The 15,161-nt window shown below is 53.6% G+C and overlaps 5 protein-coding genes across 5 annotated transcripts; 3 read left to right on the top strand and 2 right to left on the bottom strand.

Moving 5' to 3' along the window:
* Positions 1–277: 277 nt before the first annotated feature.
* N7459_010027 (uncharacterized protein) lies at positions 278–3,574 on the bottom strand (the record flags this gene model as incomplete). The annotated part of the gene is made up of 2 exons (XM_056949195.1): positions 278–403; positions 461–3,574. 2 exons carry the CDS (start codon positions 3,572–3,574, stop codon positions 278–280), a joined length of 3,240 nt encoding a protein of 1,079 aa, XP_056796420.1.
* Positions 3,575–5,118: 1,544 nt separating this feature from the next.
* Positions 5,119–6,829, top strand: N7459_010026 (uncharacterized protein; the record flags this gene model as incomplete). The annotated part of the gene is made up of 5 exons (XM_056949194.1): positions 5,119–5,250; positions 5,304–5,388; positions 5,444–6,037; positions 6,092–6,263; positions 6,355–6,829. The coding sequence occupies 5 exons, from the start codon at positions 5,119–5,121 to the stop codon at positions 6,827–6,829; spliced, it is 1,458 nt and encodes a 485-aa protein (XP_056796419.1).
* A 2,886-nt stretch (positions 6,830–9,715) lies between these two features.
* On the top strand, positions 9,716–12,016 carry N7459_010025 (uncharacterized protein; the record flags this gene model as incomplete). The annotated part of the gene is made up of 1 exon (XM_056949193.1): positions 9,716–12,016. The coding sequence occupies one exon, from the start codon at positions 9,716–9,718 to the stop codon at positions 12,014–12,016; it is 2,301 nt and encodes a 766-aa protein (XP_056796418.1).
* Positions 12,017–12,699: 683 nt separating this feature from the next.
* Positions 12,700–13,117, bottom strand: N7459_010024 (uncharacterized protein; the record flags this gene model as incomplete). Its single annotated transcript, XM_056949192.1, has 2 exons — positions 12,700–12,872; positions 12,928–13,117. 2 exons carry the CDS (start codon positions 13,115–13,117, stop codon positions 12,700–12,702), a joined length of 363 nt encoding a protein of 120 aa, XP_056796417.1.
* A 358-nt stretch (positions 13,118–13,475) lies between these two features.
* On the top strand, positions 13,476–15,091 carry N7459_010023 (putative UDP-galactose transporter; the record flags this gene model as incomplete). Its single annotated transcript, XM_056949191.1, has 4 exons — positions 13,476–13,544; positions 13,626–13,655; positions 13,735–14,709; positions 14,780–15,091. 4 exons carry the CDS (start codon positions 13,476–13,478, stop codon positions 15,089–15,091), a joined length of 1,386 nt encoding a protein of 461 aa, XP_056796416.1.
* Between the last annotated feature and the right edge of the window lie 70 nt (positions 15,092–15,161).

Genomic DNA, 15,161 nt, shown 5'->3' with positions numbered 1-15,161 from the left:
TTGAGGCACTAAGAAAAAATGAGAAGCCCTCCCACAAGAAAGGAAACGTCACAACGCCTGTCCCCTATCATGATGCTGGATGACCAAAGAATGCCGACCGCGCTATGCAAAAGGGTTTTCCGAGAGAAGGCAAGAAGCCATAAGGATTGGGTATTGGGGTATCGTGAATGGAGTAAAAGGAGGTTGAGTGAATTATGGCAACAGGGCAAGGAAATGGGAGGCAGTGAAGCTCTTTCGACTTTCGAATGTCCGGGACTGGCTTCCGATAAAGCTAGTCCTAATCGGAGTCCGATTCTGAGTCCACATGGCCGGTTATGATTTCTCGGCCACGACGATTGACAGCCACACGCTTTCCGAGTTTATTTTCAGGCACGCCGTCCCGTGCAGCGCCGAAATCAAGGACCTGAATTGAGATAGGTTAGGTAATTGATTACATGTTTGGTGGAGAGGTGGAACTCACTTCGATGTAGGTCAAGCTATCGCGTTGCACAGCAGCAACACATCTGCGATCATTGAACTTGACCTGCCACACGCCACTGAGGTCCGTGAGAAGATCGCGAACGCACGCACCAGTGGCCACATCCCACATTTTCAAGGTCCGATCCGATCCTGAGATGACCTTCTGACCGTCATGTTGGAAGCAGGTGATAGCACCAGTGTGGGCACTAAGCATGTTCTTGCAATGGCCGTGTTCGGGGTCCCAGATTCGGAGGGTGGAATCTGCAGCAGCAGAAACAAGGAAATCCCTCTGCAGAGCAAGAAGCCCAACCAGAGAGGTGTGGCCCTCGAGGTTGTAGAGCAAGGCCCCATCATCAAGGGACCATACCTTGACCATGTGATCCATGGCGCCGCTGATACAGCGGTTGCGCTTGGGGTCCAAGACGACACTGTACACCTTCATGGAGTGGCCTTGCAACGTATGAAGGACCTGTCCGGTGGAAATCTTCCACACCCGCACCGTACAGTCATAGCTTCCGCTTACCAGTGTGTCACCGTGAGCTGCGATCGCGCGAACAGAGTGGTTGTGGCCAGACAACACTCGGACAAAGTATGGACAATCGAAATCATCCGTAAGGGGTCCAGTGGGGAAATAAGTTGGGTCACCGGGCCTTGGAAGCTTCCACACTCGAAGGTTCGAATCGCGAGACCCGGTGATGATCAAGGGCGTTTTGGGCATCATTTCAGCCCGGCCGTTCGCATCCTTGCCCACTTCGGTGGGAAGGACAATTTGCAAACAGCGAACAGTGGACGTATGGCCATTGAATACCTGAGTGCACCGGGCGCGCTCGATATCCCAAACACGCACAGAACGATCAGTGGAGCCGGACACCAAAGTGTTTCCATGGTATTCAAGAGCCCAGACACCACCCTCATGGCCCTCAAGGGTTGCTTTCAGGGCGCCAGTTTTTGTGTCGTACACATTGATATTGGTGTCATCACTCCCAGTCAAGATCTTATCGGTGTCGAATTGCAGGCAGGTGACGACGTGACGGTCGTGGGCCCGGAAAGCGATATGCTGAGGCTTAACTTCCGGGTTCATCCATCCACGGCGGATTGCGTGATGTCGCCGATAAAGAGCTTTGTAAAGATGGAGACCGCGAAGAGAGGGAAGGCCGACCTCGGGATAGGGCACTGCGGCGGCGGCGGCGTTAGCCGCGGCATAGGGCGCCTCTGACGCAGCGATATCTCTTTTCCAGTCCGGCTCGGCATAGTCGGTCCCACTGATCTTTCGTTTCGCCAATTTGCGACTCGTGGCACGAGTGTTCGCTTTGCGCTTGGGACGTCGATTGAGAGTGAGCGACGCCAACGGAGTTCTTTCGCCAGCGGCTGATGAAGACGGAACAGGAGACAGCTCCCTGTCCGCTTGAGAGGTAGGTAGACTGAGATCCTCCTCGAAACCATCCGTGCTACACTGCCAGCCCCAACCTTCACGGATAGCTCGCTCGAGCTCCCCGTCAGAAAGAGCGTAGCCATCTCGGTCAAAAAGTTCCTTCCAGGTCTTCTCATCGGAATTGACGATGTGTCGCCACTTTTTGGAAACCTGAGCGGCACGACACATGGTCTGAACATCCAAGTACTTCACGATGTTCAGGCTCAGCTCGAGTGGAAGGAGCGACACGAAATCGCATTTGAGAGTCGGGTTCACAACATCGGCCACAAAATGCAAAGTCGGTTTAGGGCACCGCCGCAGGAACTGGTACATCAGATAGGTTTTAAGCTCTTCGGGCACCGCGTCGAAGAACTCCAGCACCTTCGGCGTATCCATCAAAGACGGCGGAGCTCGCGAGGTTTTGACCACAGCAGTGTTCTTAAGTCGAGATGCATCCGCATCGTGCAAACGCATTGCCTTAGAGTGGCGTGAAACGTTGTGATCGAGGCTCGAGTCCGTATCGACATCGGGCTCCTCCGATTCAAAGGACGACTCGGCATGCAGTGCATTCATGGCGGTAACCGGCGACAGACTGGGGCTGGGCAAACACATATCCTGCGCCATCGCACTGTCAATAGCCGAGAGTTGAGCCGTGAGATCTGGTCGAGGCTGGGATGTGTTCTCTGATGTCGTTAAGGACGCGCTTTGAGTGAACGAGGTGGATTCGGACCCAGGTGCGGGACTTGCACCAGATCTGATACTTTGCAGCTGACGATTTTCGCTTGCTGCTGGGTTCGGTATCGGTCCCGGGGCTCCAACTTCAGATGAGAGAGGCGACCGCAGTAGAGTTTCCCGACGTGGGAAAGTCGAACTGTGGATCCGCGGTCGCGAAGTTGGGCCCTCGCCAACGCTTCCAACATTCTGTTCAGTCTCGGGAGTGGCCAACCCGGCCGCTGAGAGATGAGTTGACGTCGAGGTACCATGACGGGTACGACGTGCGACGGGTTCGGAAGGGACTCGGGTTGCACGTGTCCGAGGGAGGATTGATGGACGAGGGTCAGGGATGGAGACAGGGGAGACGGGACGGTTCTGAGAGTGAGAGTGATTAATGCGAGTCATGGCCCGCGGAGCCAGTCGGCGAGCAGCGGCGTCGTCCTCTGAGATAAACGAGTTGACAGAGCGGATCAAGCCGTTGGAAGACTCGAGAGCATCGGCCTGCTCCTTCAGCTGGAGGGATGTGAGTACGTGCAAGCAGCGCGACCGGGGAGAGGCAACACCTACTTCGCGGGCAGTCGTTGCCGTGTCGTCGGGTTCCTTGAACACGATCGACTTGTCGCCGATTTTGAATCGCAAGTTCCTCAAGGAAGCCGGCGTGGGCGACGCGGCGAGGGGATACATCCGGGTATCCAGATCCTTGGTCGCCCGTGGGGGTCTCATGATCAGCGGTGGAAATGAGGTGGTGGTGGTGGTCGTTGTCGTGACCACCGTGGTTCGGGTGGTCGGGGCGAAAGAGAACTGCCCGAAGGCATCGCTGGAGGGACCTTGCCCCAGCACGTCTTGCTCGGGCTCATCCATTTCGTACCGTCGAGGATGGATTACACGAGAGTCAGAAGAGTGAGAAGCATGGGGGAGTGAAGAGGGAGACGCGTCCTGGTCGTCTTCGCGATCGTGGGAGGTGTGGAGGGCATTTGGATCGGAAGACATGACGGAAAGCTGAGGCGGGGAGGGGCGAGTCGAGTTTCGACCACAGATCCGATCACGGGGGGATATTAGCAAAACGCCCCGGCAGCACGGTACTGCAAAACCATCAACACGAAGTGAAAGTGTTCAGAGTGGAGGACATGAAGGGCAAAAGGGCAACGCAAGGAAGATTCAAAGGGGAAGCGTGGCGGCTGACAAGGGGAGTTTGAGTTGGGGCGGAGAACAAACCAATTAATCCGAGTTCCCGGTGCGATGTCATTACAACGCGCGCCGGTTTGGATTTTCGCCTTTCACTTGGTTGGAGCCTTGCTTGGGCTAGACTGCATTTACATGCTAGAATCGATATCTACTGAGAATTTGCTTCTTGCCTGGGAATTCATGACTCTCTTGGAAGTGAGACCTTGAAATCCTCGCAGCCCTGGGCATCGACAAAGGGCTTTGGGTGGCGAGGACCCCGATCTCTATAGAAGGAGCCTGCAGAACCAGAAATGCCATACATAGGAAAATCAAGGCTCTGTGGATGGAGACGATGGGTTTCTAAAGGACTACAACACAGTCTCCCAGTGGGCGAAGTGGACAAAACCTGTTGACCGGACTGTGGAGAGAGCAAGAACAGCCCAGTACTACTCACCGCGGTCCAGACGCCACTCGCCCCAGGTCATGTGTGGGTCCCGTGATGCGTTGAATGACTTGGTGAACGAACTTACATAACCAGTTACCGTTGTTGATAATTGTATCTACTGAGCATGGGAACATTGCTACCCATTGAGCTTGGTCATTCTGAATACTGAATATTTTGCCGAACTCCCAACAATATTAGCTCTTTAAGGACTCACTTGTGATCTAGATGCCTCCCGTACTAATGCAAAATAAATAATGAGGGGAAACACCCAGGTGCAAGGGATGATGAAGTGTGCACTGCACAAATATTAGCATCCTATTGCCAAAGGGCAAGCAAAAGAGATGCACTAGAACAAACAAAGATATCGGGAGATACACCTTTGTTGAGGTATCAGATCTCATATACAAGTACCCCAGTCCCACTATAATCCATCGTGTATCCGAATCTCTCCCCCAGGTACTACATATATGAAAGCTATCACCACTATCATGTCTGTTGTTCAATACTGTCCATTTCATGTTTCTACGCCAACGCTCTACCAGGGGATAATATTCGTGTTACAGCTCTGATGGAATCAAGGTAGACCAAATATCATTCATCATGGAGCCCGCCGACCCCATTTTCGGTGATATAATCGGTCATTCTATTCACTTTGTCTATTATACAGTGGCAATGTGTGCAATTTGGGAGCTTTGAAGGCCCTGTCCATCTTTGGAGAGGGAAATGATTGCGTTGTTGTCCCCAAGTCGAAGTGAATGACTTTGGCTGGTGAATGGGTGCTGTGTCTACTTCAGGGCCATATTTAATTGCCCCTCCTTTTTCACTCCCATCCTTTCATCCCATCTCTACTTCACATACCTGTCCTGGATTACACCTCGCACATATTCCCTGGAAAGCGAAAAGAGCCCTCACTTGACGCCGCACAATGGCTCGCACCAGGACTCGGAGACAGGGGTCGCAGGCGATCCCTCGCCGTCGGATGGTTTCTGGAGTAAAGGCCATTACTAAAAAGCGCAGCCCTGAGTTGGAAGAAAAGCTTGGCAAGTATCCTGCCATTGTAAGTGAAAGCACTGTATTGCAATGGATATGGTCATACTGATATTGGACTAGAAGCAAAGTTTGGAGCTGATGAAGATCTTGATCCATGTGACGGTAAACGATCCCAGCCTTCTCAGGACCTCGTCTCTCATCGGAGGTATACCAAATACTGAACATTTCATTAGCTGGCAGCAATACTGTTCACTCGGTAGGTCATATTCTCATCTTCCATCCTTCCATCACATGTCAGAGCTCACAGTTTGGTGGCAGAGACTTGATCCCATCATGCTCTATTGGGAAGCGAAAGCTGCCAAGCCTCAAGATCCCCCGCCAGCGTGCCCTCACCTACGATGAATTTGTCAATGGCAAGCACAAGAAACCTCTCAAAGACTATTCCAAATGCATCTGGGTGATGGAAAGAGGCCAGGACGTCATGGTGGACCGGCTGCTCGATCTTCTAGTTGGTCCAATGTCTTCGACTTGCCACGGCGTGTCCAATATTAACTCTTATTCACATGAACAGGAAGAGGGTATTTTCGACGCTCTGGTGCGACAAAGAGTGGCTGCGATACAAATCACTCTGCTTGAAGACCTCCAAATGCCTCAGAATGTGATTGAGTCTTACACTATCACCATTGAGCATTGCGGAGACCATGGCCCGGCAACACCAAAGCGCAAAGGGCGGGCAGAAAGGACAGGCAGGGATCAAGCCGCGCCTACTCAGCCCAAAATTGATGTTGGAAGGAGCCTCAAGGCTCTAGAACGACGACTGGCCACCGTGACCATGTCTCTTCCTGCGCTGCCCAGTATGAAAGGATTCATTTTCCCATGATCCCGAACGCTTGACTGACTGAACATAGGTTCGCGAAATGTGGGATTACATATGCTGTACAATAATAATTGTCCCAAGGGGTATACTTCCTTGGGGTTTCAAGCAGCCACCCCATCAGACAAGACACTCCTCTATTATTCACACAACAACTTTCAGCGGCTTGTCCAGTCGTTCGGCATGGTCGACTGCGGGTACCATCGGTAAGTTGGCGATGGTCTTGCGCTCTTTCTCATATGTCCAATTTTATTTCTATTTTTTCTTTGTTGTTGTTTTGGGCCTGACAATCCACAGAGCTGGCCTTCAAGTGAACTGCCTCCGTCGCTGTCGCCCACGACCCCAGGCTCCACCTGAAATTGAGCTTGAGCTGAAGAAACAAAGAAAACACCACCGGAGGAGACCGCTGAAGCTCGATCGATCAGCATCCTGGATCGAGCCGGTGGAACTCCCGTCGCCCCGGTTGTACACTGAGGCCATCCAGATGTTTGCGGATGAGGGGGTTTTCCCAAATGACCCTAATGAACGGAAGTTGCCAGACTATTTCAGCTCTCAGGACTCGAGTGATACCGACTTCGACCCAGCCAGCATCATCCGCAACACCGACCCTAGCCGGGACCCCGGTCCCAGGCGTACATACGAGCCCACGTCGGAGACATCAGATGCAGAAACATCAGAGGCATCGGAGAAGTCAGCTGAGGATCACAGCCCAATCATTTTGAATCGTCGGTACTCGAAAGGGGAGCCTTCCAATCAATACTCGTCCTTGTGATGATGGATGTATGACTTGCCGATCTCACCGAGTCTCTCAAGGCTGCTATGCGAGTCCTTCTGTATTGTACAATTATTTTCATCTTGTTTAGGTACTGAGTTGTCTGAACGGCATCTTTGACTGCCCATTGCCAAAAATCAATCTGGGGATCACCTGCGTATGATCTGCAAAGGGTGGATATGGACTTCACAAATTTGCCTTTGGCCCAGCATATACACTTCGTAGAGACTTTCGGAAAACCTAATGTTGAAACGCCCTCTTCTTTGAACCGTCACAGCGCATGGTCTACCAAACCACTAAGGCAAGCCTGGAGACGCCAGAACCATGGGAAACCCAGGCGACTATTTGCGTGCATGGTCCCACTGCAGACTGGGTTGGACTATTGAGGGATCCATCAGCGATAGCTACTCCGACCATTGGGCATAGCGGACCAGGGCGGCGCTCCCACGCCTGTCAACCCATTCGTTTGGGTTCAATAGCGCTTGGTCGGCAAGTACACGTTTGGATATAAGCTCACCGGCCCATGAGTATTTACGGATCATGAAGAATACATAAACATAGTATGACGATAAGTGCGGTGTTTCCACGAGCCTTGGCTCGTGGTCCGCACCAGCGGATTTTATGTAACAGCTCTTCCGGCGCTGCGTGGGTATCTTCCCTCATTTTCCAACCCCTTTTTCGTTCTCTCAGCCCACCCGAAGCCGTCTGACAGAATGGGAATGGGTCGAGATGACCTAGAGTGGTGAAGCAGCCAGATCGCCCGGCCAATAACGACCCAGTGCACCGGGAACCCCGATCTCGGGTCTCACTGGGAAAGGAAGCTATCAGAAAAGAAACACAAATCCCCAGAGTGTCAGCGCGCGTTGTTCCCGCGACTGGTGGGTCTCAGACACGGCACACGGCTGGAAGACGCAGACGGAGCTGCCGAACACGATTCGATCGCACGATCGATGTGATACTCTCGGACCGTCGCAGCTAGAGCGTGATAGGGAAAGGGTCTCTGACGAAGGCTTGCAGGGCGTGGCCTACAGTACAATATGCATACGCCGACAGTCGTTGCTCGGTTGGTTGCAGGGTCGATGTTGTGAAGAACGCGAGTCAGTCCGTACGCACGACTGATTCCTGGCGATGGCTCCACAGGACACGGCAGTCAACCTGTCAAATCCGCCCAAGGATCTGGTAACTCTGCACCCATGGATGAGCAGTGTTTCACTTTTGTTCAGGTCAGTTCGACTGGGTCGGTATATACGACGGGGTGGCAGGGACCGCTGGACTCGGTTATTTGTCCTGGTCACCACGATGATTCTCTGCCATGGAACTTGCGGTCGATCATTGCCTTTCTGTCCCGGCTTAGAAACAGCACTAAGCAGACCTGTATTTGTCAAGGCGCCACCGGGGGGAGGACTCCGCAGGGCGGCGACAGGAAGAATCGATCGAAGCTCCAAGGGGCTGGGTCGATGAACGATCGAGCTGTCGATCGCTGGTGTGAAAGAGGGGAGGCGAATGGTAGTTTCGATAGAAAGGCACTAGTTGACCATCGCGGTATAGAGGATCCATCGTTCCCGTTTTCGGCGTGGGAACCCACTTCCTGGCGGTGCGAGAGAACAGATAGCCTCGCGTTCTAAATCTAGCGCACGGGGCAGAAAAGGGGGAAAGCGAGGGAAGTGGACGGAGGATGGGTCTGGATTGGATGGTGTCATAAGTCCTGTTGGGCATCATCTGCAAGCTGGAGATGAGGCACGGGAAGTAGTATAGTATTAGAGTGCCCGTAGGACAGACGGTAGTCAGGGGGGGCTTCTCGGAGAAACTCACTTGTGGCTACCAGCCCAAGAGAACCTCGACCATACTCGTTCTGTATTTTTACTGGAGATATTAAAGAGTGCCGCAACACGTGTAGATTTTAAGGTTGTTCCGCATTGCCGCAAGGGGCGAGCACGAGGTTGGATTGGCGCCTCGTGTCAAAAGGAATATCTGGCTGAAGAAGTATGGGACCGTCAACAGAAATGCAAGTGCAAGTGCAATTGCAAATACGATGCTGTGCATCCCAGCGAAGCACTAAAGATATCACACGATTGTATGTAATGTGATTTTTCAATAACGGGTCTCCGAGGGAACCCATCGGCGCGGCTGGACTCCCCAGGACGAAGCATTTTGTGGGTGCCTGTCGATACCTGCTGTTCTGGTCGACGCATTGCGCCGCCAGTTTCCTGGCCTTTTAGGATCCGAGGGTTCTCAATCGCTCGGATCGACGCCCTCGAGGTGCCTTCCAATGGCAGATGCTGTGCTCCACCCAATCGAAATGAAACGCACCCGTGCGAGCATCGCCATCCGCAATCGGCCTATGAGGAAGCCATTCTTTCTCCCCTGGGCAACACTGGGGAGCCACCTGGGATGGTCCATGCAGGCTCCAGAAAAAGAAGAGACAGGCGGGTCACCCCTTTTAAGTGTGCCGATGTGCTGGACGCAGTCGATCGTTGCTCTCCAATCCCGAGATTCCTACAAAAAAAAGATCTCTCCCCCTCCCGGTCCGCTGAGACCGCAATTCTGATCTTCTCCCTCCTCCCCGTTCAAACTCTTCTCTTGTCTTCTTTCGCCCTTCGTTTTCGACCTCCCTTAGACTTGCGCATACACGGCACGTAAGTGGAGTCCCATGCGAGTACCGTCCGCTGGGTCCGACTGGAGCGTAGCCTGAGACCGGGAATAGCTGACCTTCTGACTGGTGGAGTAGATCGCGTTTTCAACCCGGAAGCGAGCGAAGCCTTCGTATTTCAACCACGCCGCGTCTCCCACCCTTCGCCCGTGGCAGCACACCTAAGAGTTGCATGGTCACCTCCCCTCATCGGTTTCATGAGCGATTAAAACCACCCTTTGGCAACGTAACTTCCCATGGCGCACCGTGAACGTTCGCCGGTTCATGTGCCACTTCGCACCTCGAGTCGAAATCGTCTGCGGCCCTCGGACATGGAACGACGTGAGGAAGACGGGAGCCTTCTTGGAAGAAGAGTCTCCAAGGCTCAGCGAATTCTAGGGACCGACCTGCCTATCCCCAACAACCGTGGCGGCTGGGATCAGACTCAGACGCAGATCCAGCCGCAACCGCAGACACAAAAAAAGAAACAAAAGCCCAGGTCGCTTCGAGCAAATCTCCGCACGCCCCCCGAGGGCTCCTCTTACAGACAGCAGCATAGCGGCTTCGTCGCGTTTCCGTCCAATGCTGGTGATAATGTGCCACCCCCGAATCTTCGGGTTCGCGCCTCCTCGCCTTTGCTAGGCTACGACTACCGATCTCAAGACAACGCACCGCCGATTCCAAAGCCATCGAGAAAGATTCACCAATCCGGATCTTCCTCGACGCTGTTCTCTTATTTCAGCTCCAAGGAACCGACTGCGAAGTCAACTCACACTCCCCCGAAGCATAGCCTCCAGCCCAGAGTTCGGAATGAGTTGGGGGTAGACCCGCAAGTGACGTTCCAGCAACAAGAATCTCGAAGTGCTTCGAAAGAGTCCAAGCGAAAGGTCCGCCCTCCACGAATCGACCTCTCAATTCTCTTCCCGAAGCCCCGGGAGCCCGCGCCGCCGCTCCTGTCACCCCAGAGGATGACCCATTCCCCTTCCCCCGTCTCCACGGTCGTTTCGGATTACCCCTCTAAACTGGACCGAGTTGAGAGCCGATCCAATTCTCGGAAGCTCGGAGAACCCCTCCCTCCTCGGGCTTCAGTTGTTCCAAACGACATTCAGAAGCACAATGACCGCTCGGATCTGCTGTCAATTCCCGAGTCCAGGAATACCGAGTGGTTTGATCAACCGCTCGAGCGGACAGTGGGAACAAGTGAGATTGATGTCGCCCTCGATCGATATGCTCGGCGGCGATCACTCTTTAGTCGCTCCAGTGTGTCCACAGCCAGCCGCGAGCAACTGCAGACTGACCAACGAAGGCCTTTGGATGCGTTGGAAACACGACGTGGTCACAGCCCTGCCAGCAGTCGACGCAAGGAGGCATACTTGAGCCCGAAGTCGCAGCAAAATGCTGCCCGTCACCAGATAAGCAATCCCGAAGAACCTTGGCGTGGAGAGACGGGCAATCTTCGAAGTGTGAAGAGTTCCGTGTCTAAGAAAAGTAGCAAAAGTACCTTGAAGAACAAGGACTTGCAGAACTCGAGTGTCCTCTGCTTGTCCTCATCCGAGGACGAGGATGAAGAACAGGAACCACCAGCGGAGCAGCGGGCCAACAACAAGCACCTCAGGGACAGCGTGGCCACATACGGCGATTTTGAACCTGAAATATACACTGCTTCTACTGCCCAGGCCGCCACTGGTCGAGTGCTCCAGAGAGTTGAGCGAGCCCCATCCACCAGTAGCCGTGGATCTCACCAGGCCCCGCTCGCTCACTCGGCTCCTCGACGCACCTCTTATGCATCTATTTCATCTACTGGAAAGTCCTCCTATATGACTCGACGCACCACTCAGTCCCGGCGTTCAAGCAACATCCCCATCATTGCCGAGCCAGACATCCTGGAACAGTTCCCGCAACAGCCCTTGCGTACACCCCAAGAGCTGAAGGAGATGAACCGCCGAAGCCGGGTCATTGCGGTGACCCGCCAGGAACAGGACTTGTTGGAGGCGATGCGTCAGCGAAAAGGCAAGGTTACCCCGAGCCTCTTCAACTACAATTCTGCTGTCGAGGCCGACCGCGCTTCAGTGCTGTCAGGTCCGTCGCGCGATTCCTTTTGCGGATCCGACACCTCGTTTTTGCGCCTCAGCGCTGTTTTCCCTCCTCTCCACGCTCGAACAGACCAAGGTGCCATTCACACGGACAAAGACAGTTCTCCCTCGCAGAGTTCGAGTTCTGATACTGAACAGAAAACCGGTAATTCGATTGTCTGGCCCCGGTTCAGTATGGGCTACTCCGAGTCTCTACCCTCCCCTTCCACCAGCAACGCCTCTCCACTTACTCCGACCCTCCCTATCCACCGCTTCTCACCACTGCCCTCTCCGAAGCCACCGCCGCGTGGGCCCCCGCCGGCCATTCCGGCGGATCAGAAGCAGCATACCCGGCGTCGCACCGATAGCAGCGAAGCTATTCTGCTCAATGAAAGTGGCGATCCACAGCCGAAGCACGACCTTCCCCTGTGGTCCTTCGATTTTGACTGGAACCATGACCGAGCCAGCCTCGCTGCCGTGCATTAAAGTTGCACGATTCCCAGTCCACATTGCGATCACCGTCACTCTCCGGAAAAAATTCCTACAATTGGCATCTTTCAACCCTTGTATAAACAAGTCTTTTCTTGGTCTATGTTGGACGACCCTAAACATTCTCTACCAGCAACAGCATGTTTCCTTATTTGGCATCTTTGCATCACGGCGTTCTCATTCTCCTTTGAATAGTTTTGGGATTCTGGACCATTATGTCCCATATTTCCTTGGAGCATTTGTCTTACCATCACTTTCGATCTGGTTGTCTCTATTTTCTCTCCGCCCCGCCTCTCTTTTGATTCTCCGCGTGTCCCATTAGTGGGCTTCTTCTACCCGTTCTGGTCTCCTCCATCGTCTCTTTTTCTCTCCATTCGGCTGATATCGTTATCTCTTTTTGACGGATTCCCCACCTGTATTCTCGTATGTCTGTGACCACTTTCCCCGCTAATCCATTGCTGAATTTGTACCACGCAGTGGGAATTCTCCACCTATATACATTCAGCGTAGTTCTCTAGTTTTCGCCCTTTCCAAGAAAAAGCGGTGCCGGATAGCCCTAAGTGCGTTGATTTCTACGGTTGATGTGCACGAGGGCGCTACCCAATCATACGGTGACTGGCCCCGGGGTGGTGCCGACTGGATGTAGACACGCAATCGACCTGCAGCAGCGCCATTTGATATTACCTCACCGGCAGATGGTCTGTACTCCAGCGGCGAGATGAGCAGCCGATGGGGCGAATGACATCGAGGAATTGGGGCAAGGAGGCGGGCTTTGACGTCAGGCGATAAGCCCCTTGAGGCTGGGCCCCAAGCGTCGCCTCTGAGGGCGCGTTGGCAAGGGATTCCGGCGCATCTAGTCAGGTCATTAGTGTCATCACCGGCCATCACTCGCAGCTGCTGTCAAGTACGAAAAGTATTCAAGTCTCCAGGGGACGCAGTTTCGCAGTGCTCATATACGTCCGCAGGGCGGAGGAAATCGTCGATGCCCAAAATCGGGGTGCGTGGCTCCGTGATCCACACCGCCCGTCGCACTTGATCTTGGATCCTCGCTCTACCCCGGATTCGCTTGGTTCTGGGTTCTCTGCTGACGCCGTACATTTGACGTCTCTCCCTTTGGAAGTGACCGACTCCCGCTCCTTTTTTTGTTGGTCCGCGAGACCGACTTTCCTCTCCTTCGTTTCCCAGCCTTCCCTCACTCGGAGCTTCACCGTGATCGTCACCCGAAGCCTTCTGGGACCCTGTCGAGAAGATCACCAGTCTGCCCTACTCTTCGCCCAAAGCTTAGTGTGCGAATTCGGTTCAAGGTCTTTGTTCCAGAGCGCTATCTGGTTCCTTCATTGCTTCCTACACCTTTCGGTCTCGCAGCTACCCCTGACCAGCATACACTGAGGAGTGTTTGGTTGTTCGCCCCGTGTCTGCGAAGTTAACCACACTGAGAGTGCGAACCGTTTTCATCATGAGTGATCGCGCGCAACGCCAGCCGTCGTGGCTGCGGTCAACGGTGAAAAATGCGCCCTGGGTGCTGGTAGGGATTCCTCCTTTCTGGATCTCACGGGATGTGTCGCTCGAGCTGAATGGCTGACTTGCCCTGTTTTCTTTGTCGCAGCTGGCAGCGCAGTCTACTGGATTCGTGCTGGTAAGTCTTGTCATCTCTCCACGCCCCCGCAAACCTCGTCATGCGCCGATCGACTAATAGGAAGGGGTTTTCGTGCTAGTTATCTCACTACTCTCGGGTTATGCCGCCAGCTGGCGGTAAGCGTTACCTAACCTCCACCGCGGTGTTCTTGAACGAGGTGATCAAGTTGGCCATTTCTCTCACAATGGCGCTGTATGATGTCTCGAAGACAGCACCGCCATCGATGCCCGCTACCTCTCTCTTTTTCTCTCTTACAAGCGCCGTGTTCTCGGGCGATAGCTGGAAGCTGGTCGTTCCTGCAGCCCTCGGTGTTTTGTCCAACTCTCTCCAGTACATTGCCCTGTCAAACATGCGGGCCGCAACATTCCAGGTCACAGCTCAGTTGCAATTCTTGACCACGGCCATTTTTGGTCTGATTCTCCTTGGGCGGAGCATTCCACCTCGCAAGTGGGGCCTGCTTTTGCTTCTCTTGGTGGGTGTGGCCTTGGTGCAGATTCCCGATGCAAACTCCGAGCAGATGTCGCTTCAGGGCGAAAGCTCTTCCATCCATTTCCCTCGTTCTCTCGAAGAGTGGAAGGCCGTGAAAGGAGCTACGGGCAACCTGCATAAGCGCTCTGCTACGTACGAAGGCATCGAGGAAGATATTCAGACAGCTGACCCGCGCTTTAACCTGACCGTGGGTCTTCTTGCGATCATTGGTGCTGCTCTTGCCTCTGGCTTCGGGGGCATCTACTTTGAAAAAGCCCTCAGGGATAGCTCGAACACCACTTCCATGTGGGTGCGCAATGTGCAATTGGCTGTTTATTCAGTCTTCCCAGCCCTGTGTATTGGTGTTGTCTTCCGGGACGGTGATAAAATTGCCACTGATGGCTTCTTCCAAGGCTACAACTGGGCAGTATGGTCTACCATACTCGTCCAGGCCCTGGGCGGTATTTTGTCCATATTTGTCCTCGGCTACACGCAGCGTGATGCTAGAAGCCTGGCTGCTTCATCCACAATCCTCCTGAGTATCATCGGGAGCATCTGGCTTTTCGATTTTGAACTCACCGCAAGCGTATGCACCATCCTATCATTTTCTGTCATACTTTTGACCGGGGAACATGCACTGATTCGATATCTTCTAGTTCTTCCTTGGCTCAGCTACGGTCCTGGTTGCCACTCACTACTACGGCAACCCGGCATTCAGCCCTGCCACAAAGAGAATGGCTGGCGTCCGTCCCCCGCCCATTCGTATTGACAGCTACGAGAAGGAACCTATGGGCGACAATGGATCTCCCACTGCAGGTTCACCCCATGATTTTTCTATCAAGGTCCCGAATACTCCATTCTTGTCGGATGGCGTCTCAACATCCCGACCCACGTCCCCCAACCCGGGTCATACTCGGGTGAGCTCCAACCGCAAGATGAGTGGGAGCAACTATTTCGACAAGGAATAGTTGCATGGATAGAAAGCCCTCTTTGGTTTACTCCTAATTCTTCATCTACGGGATTCGGGATTTTAGATAC

The sequence above is a fragment of the Penicillium hispanicum genome (assembly GCF_028827665.1).
Source record: "Penicillium hispanicum strain IBT 35686 chromosome Unknown utg000008l_segment0_segment0, whole genome shotgun sequence".
In the NCBI taxonomy this organism is placed as follows: Eukaryota; Fungi; Ascomycota; class Eurotiomycetes; order Eurotiales; family Aspergillaceae; genus Penicillium; species Penicillium hispanicum.
Note: the sequence above shows the minus strand (reverse complement) of the source record. Positions and strands in the feature narration are given on the sequence as shown.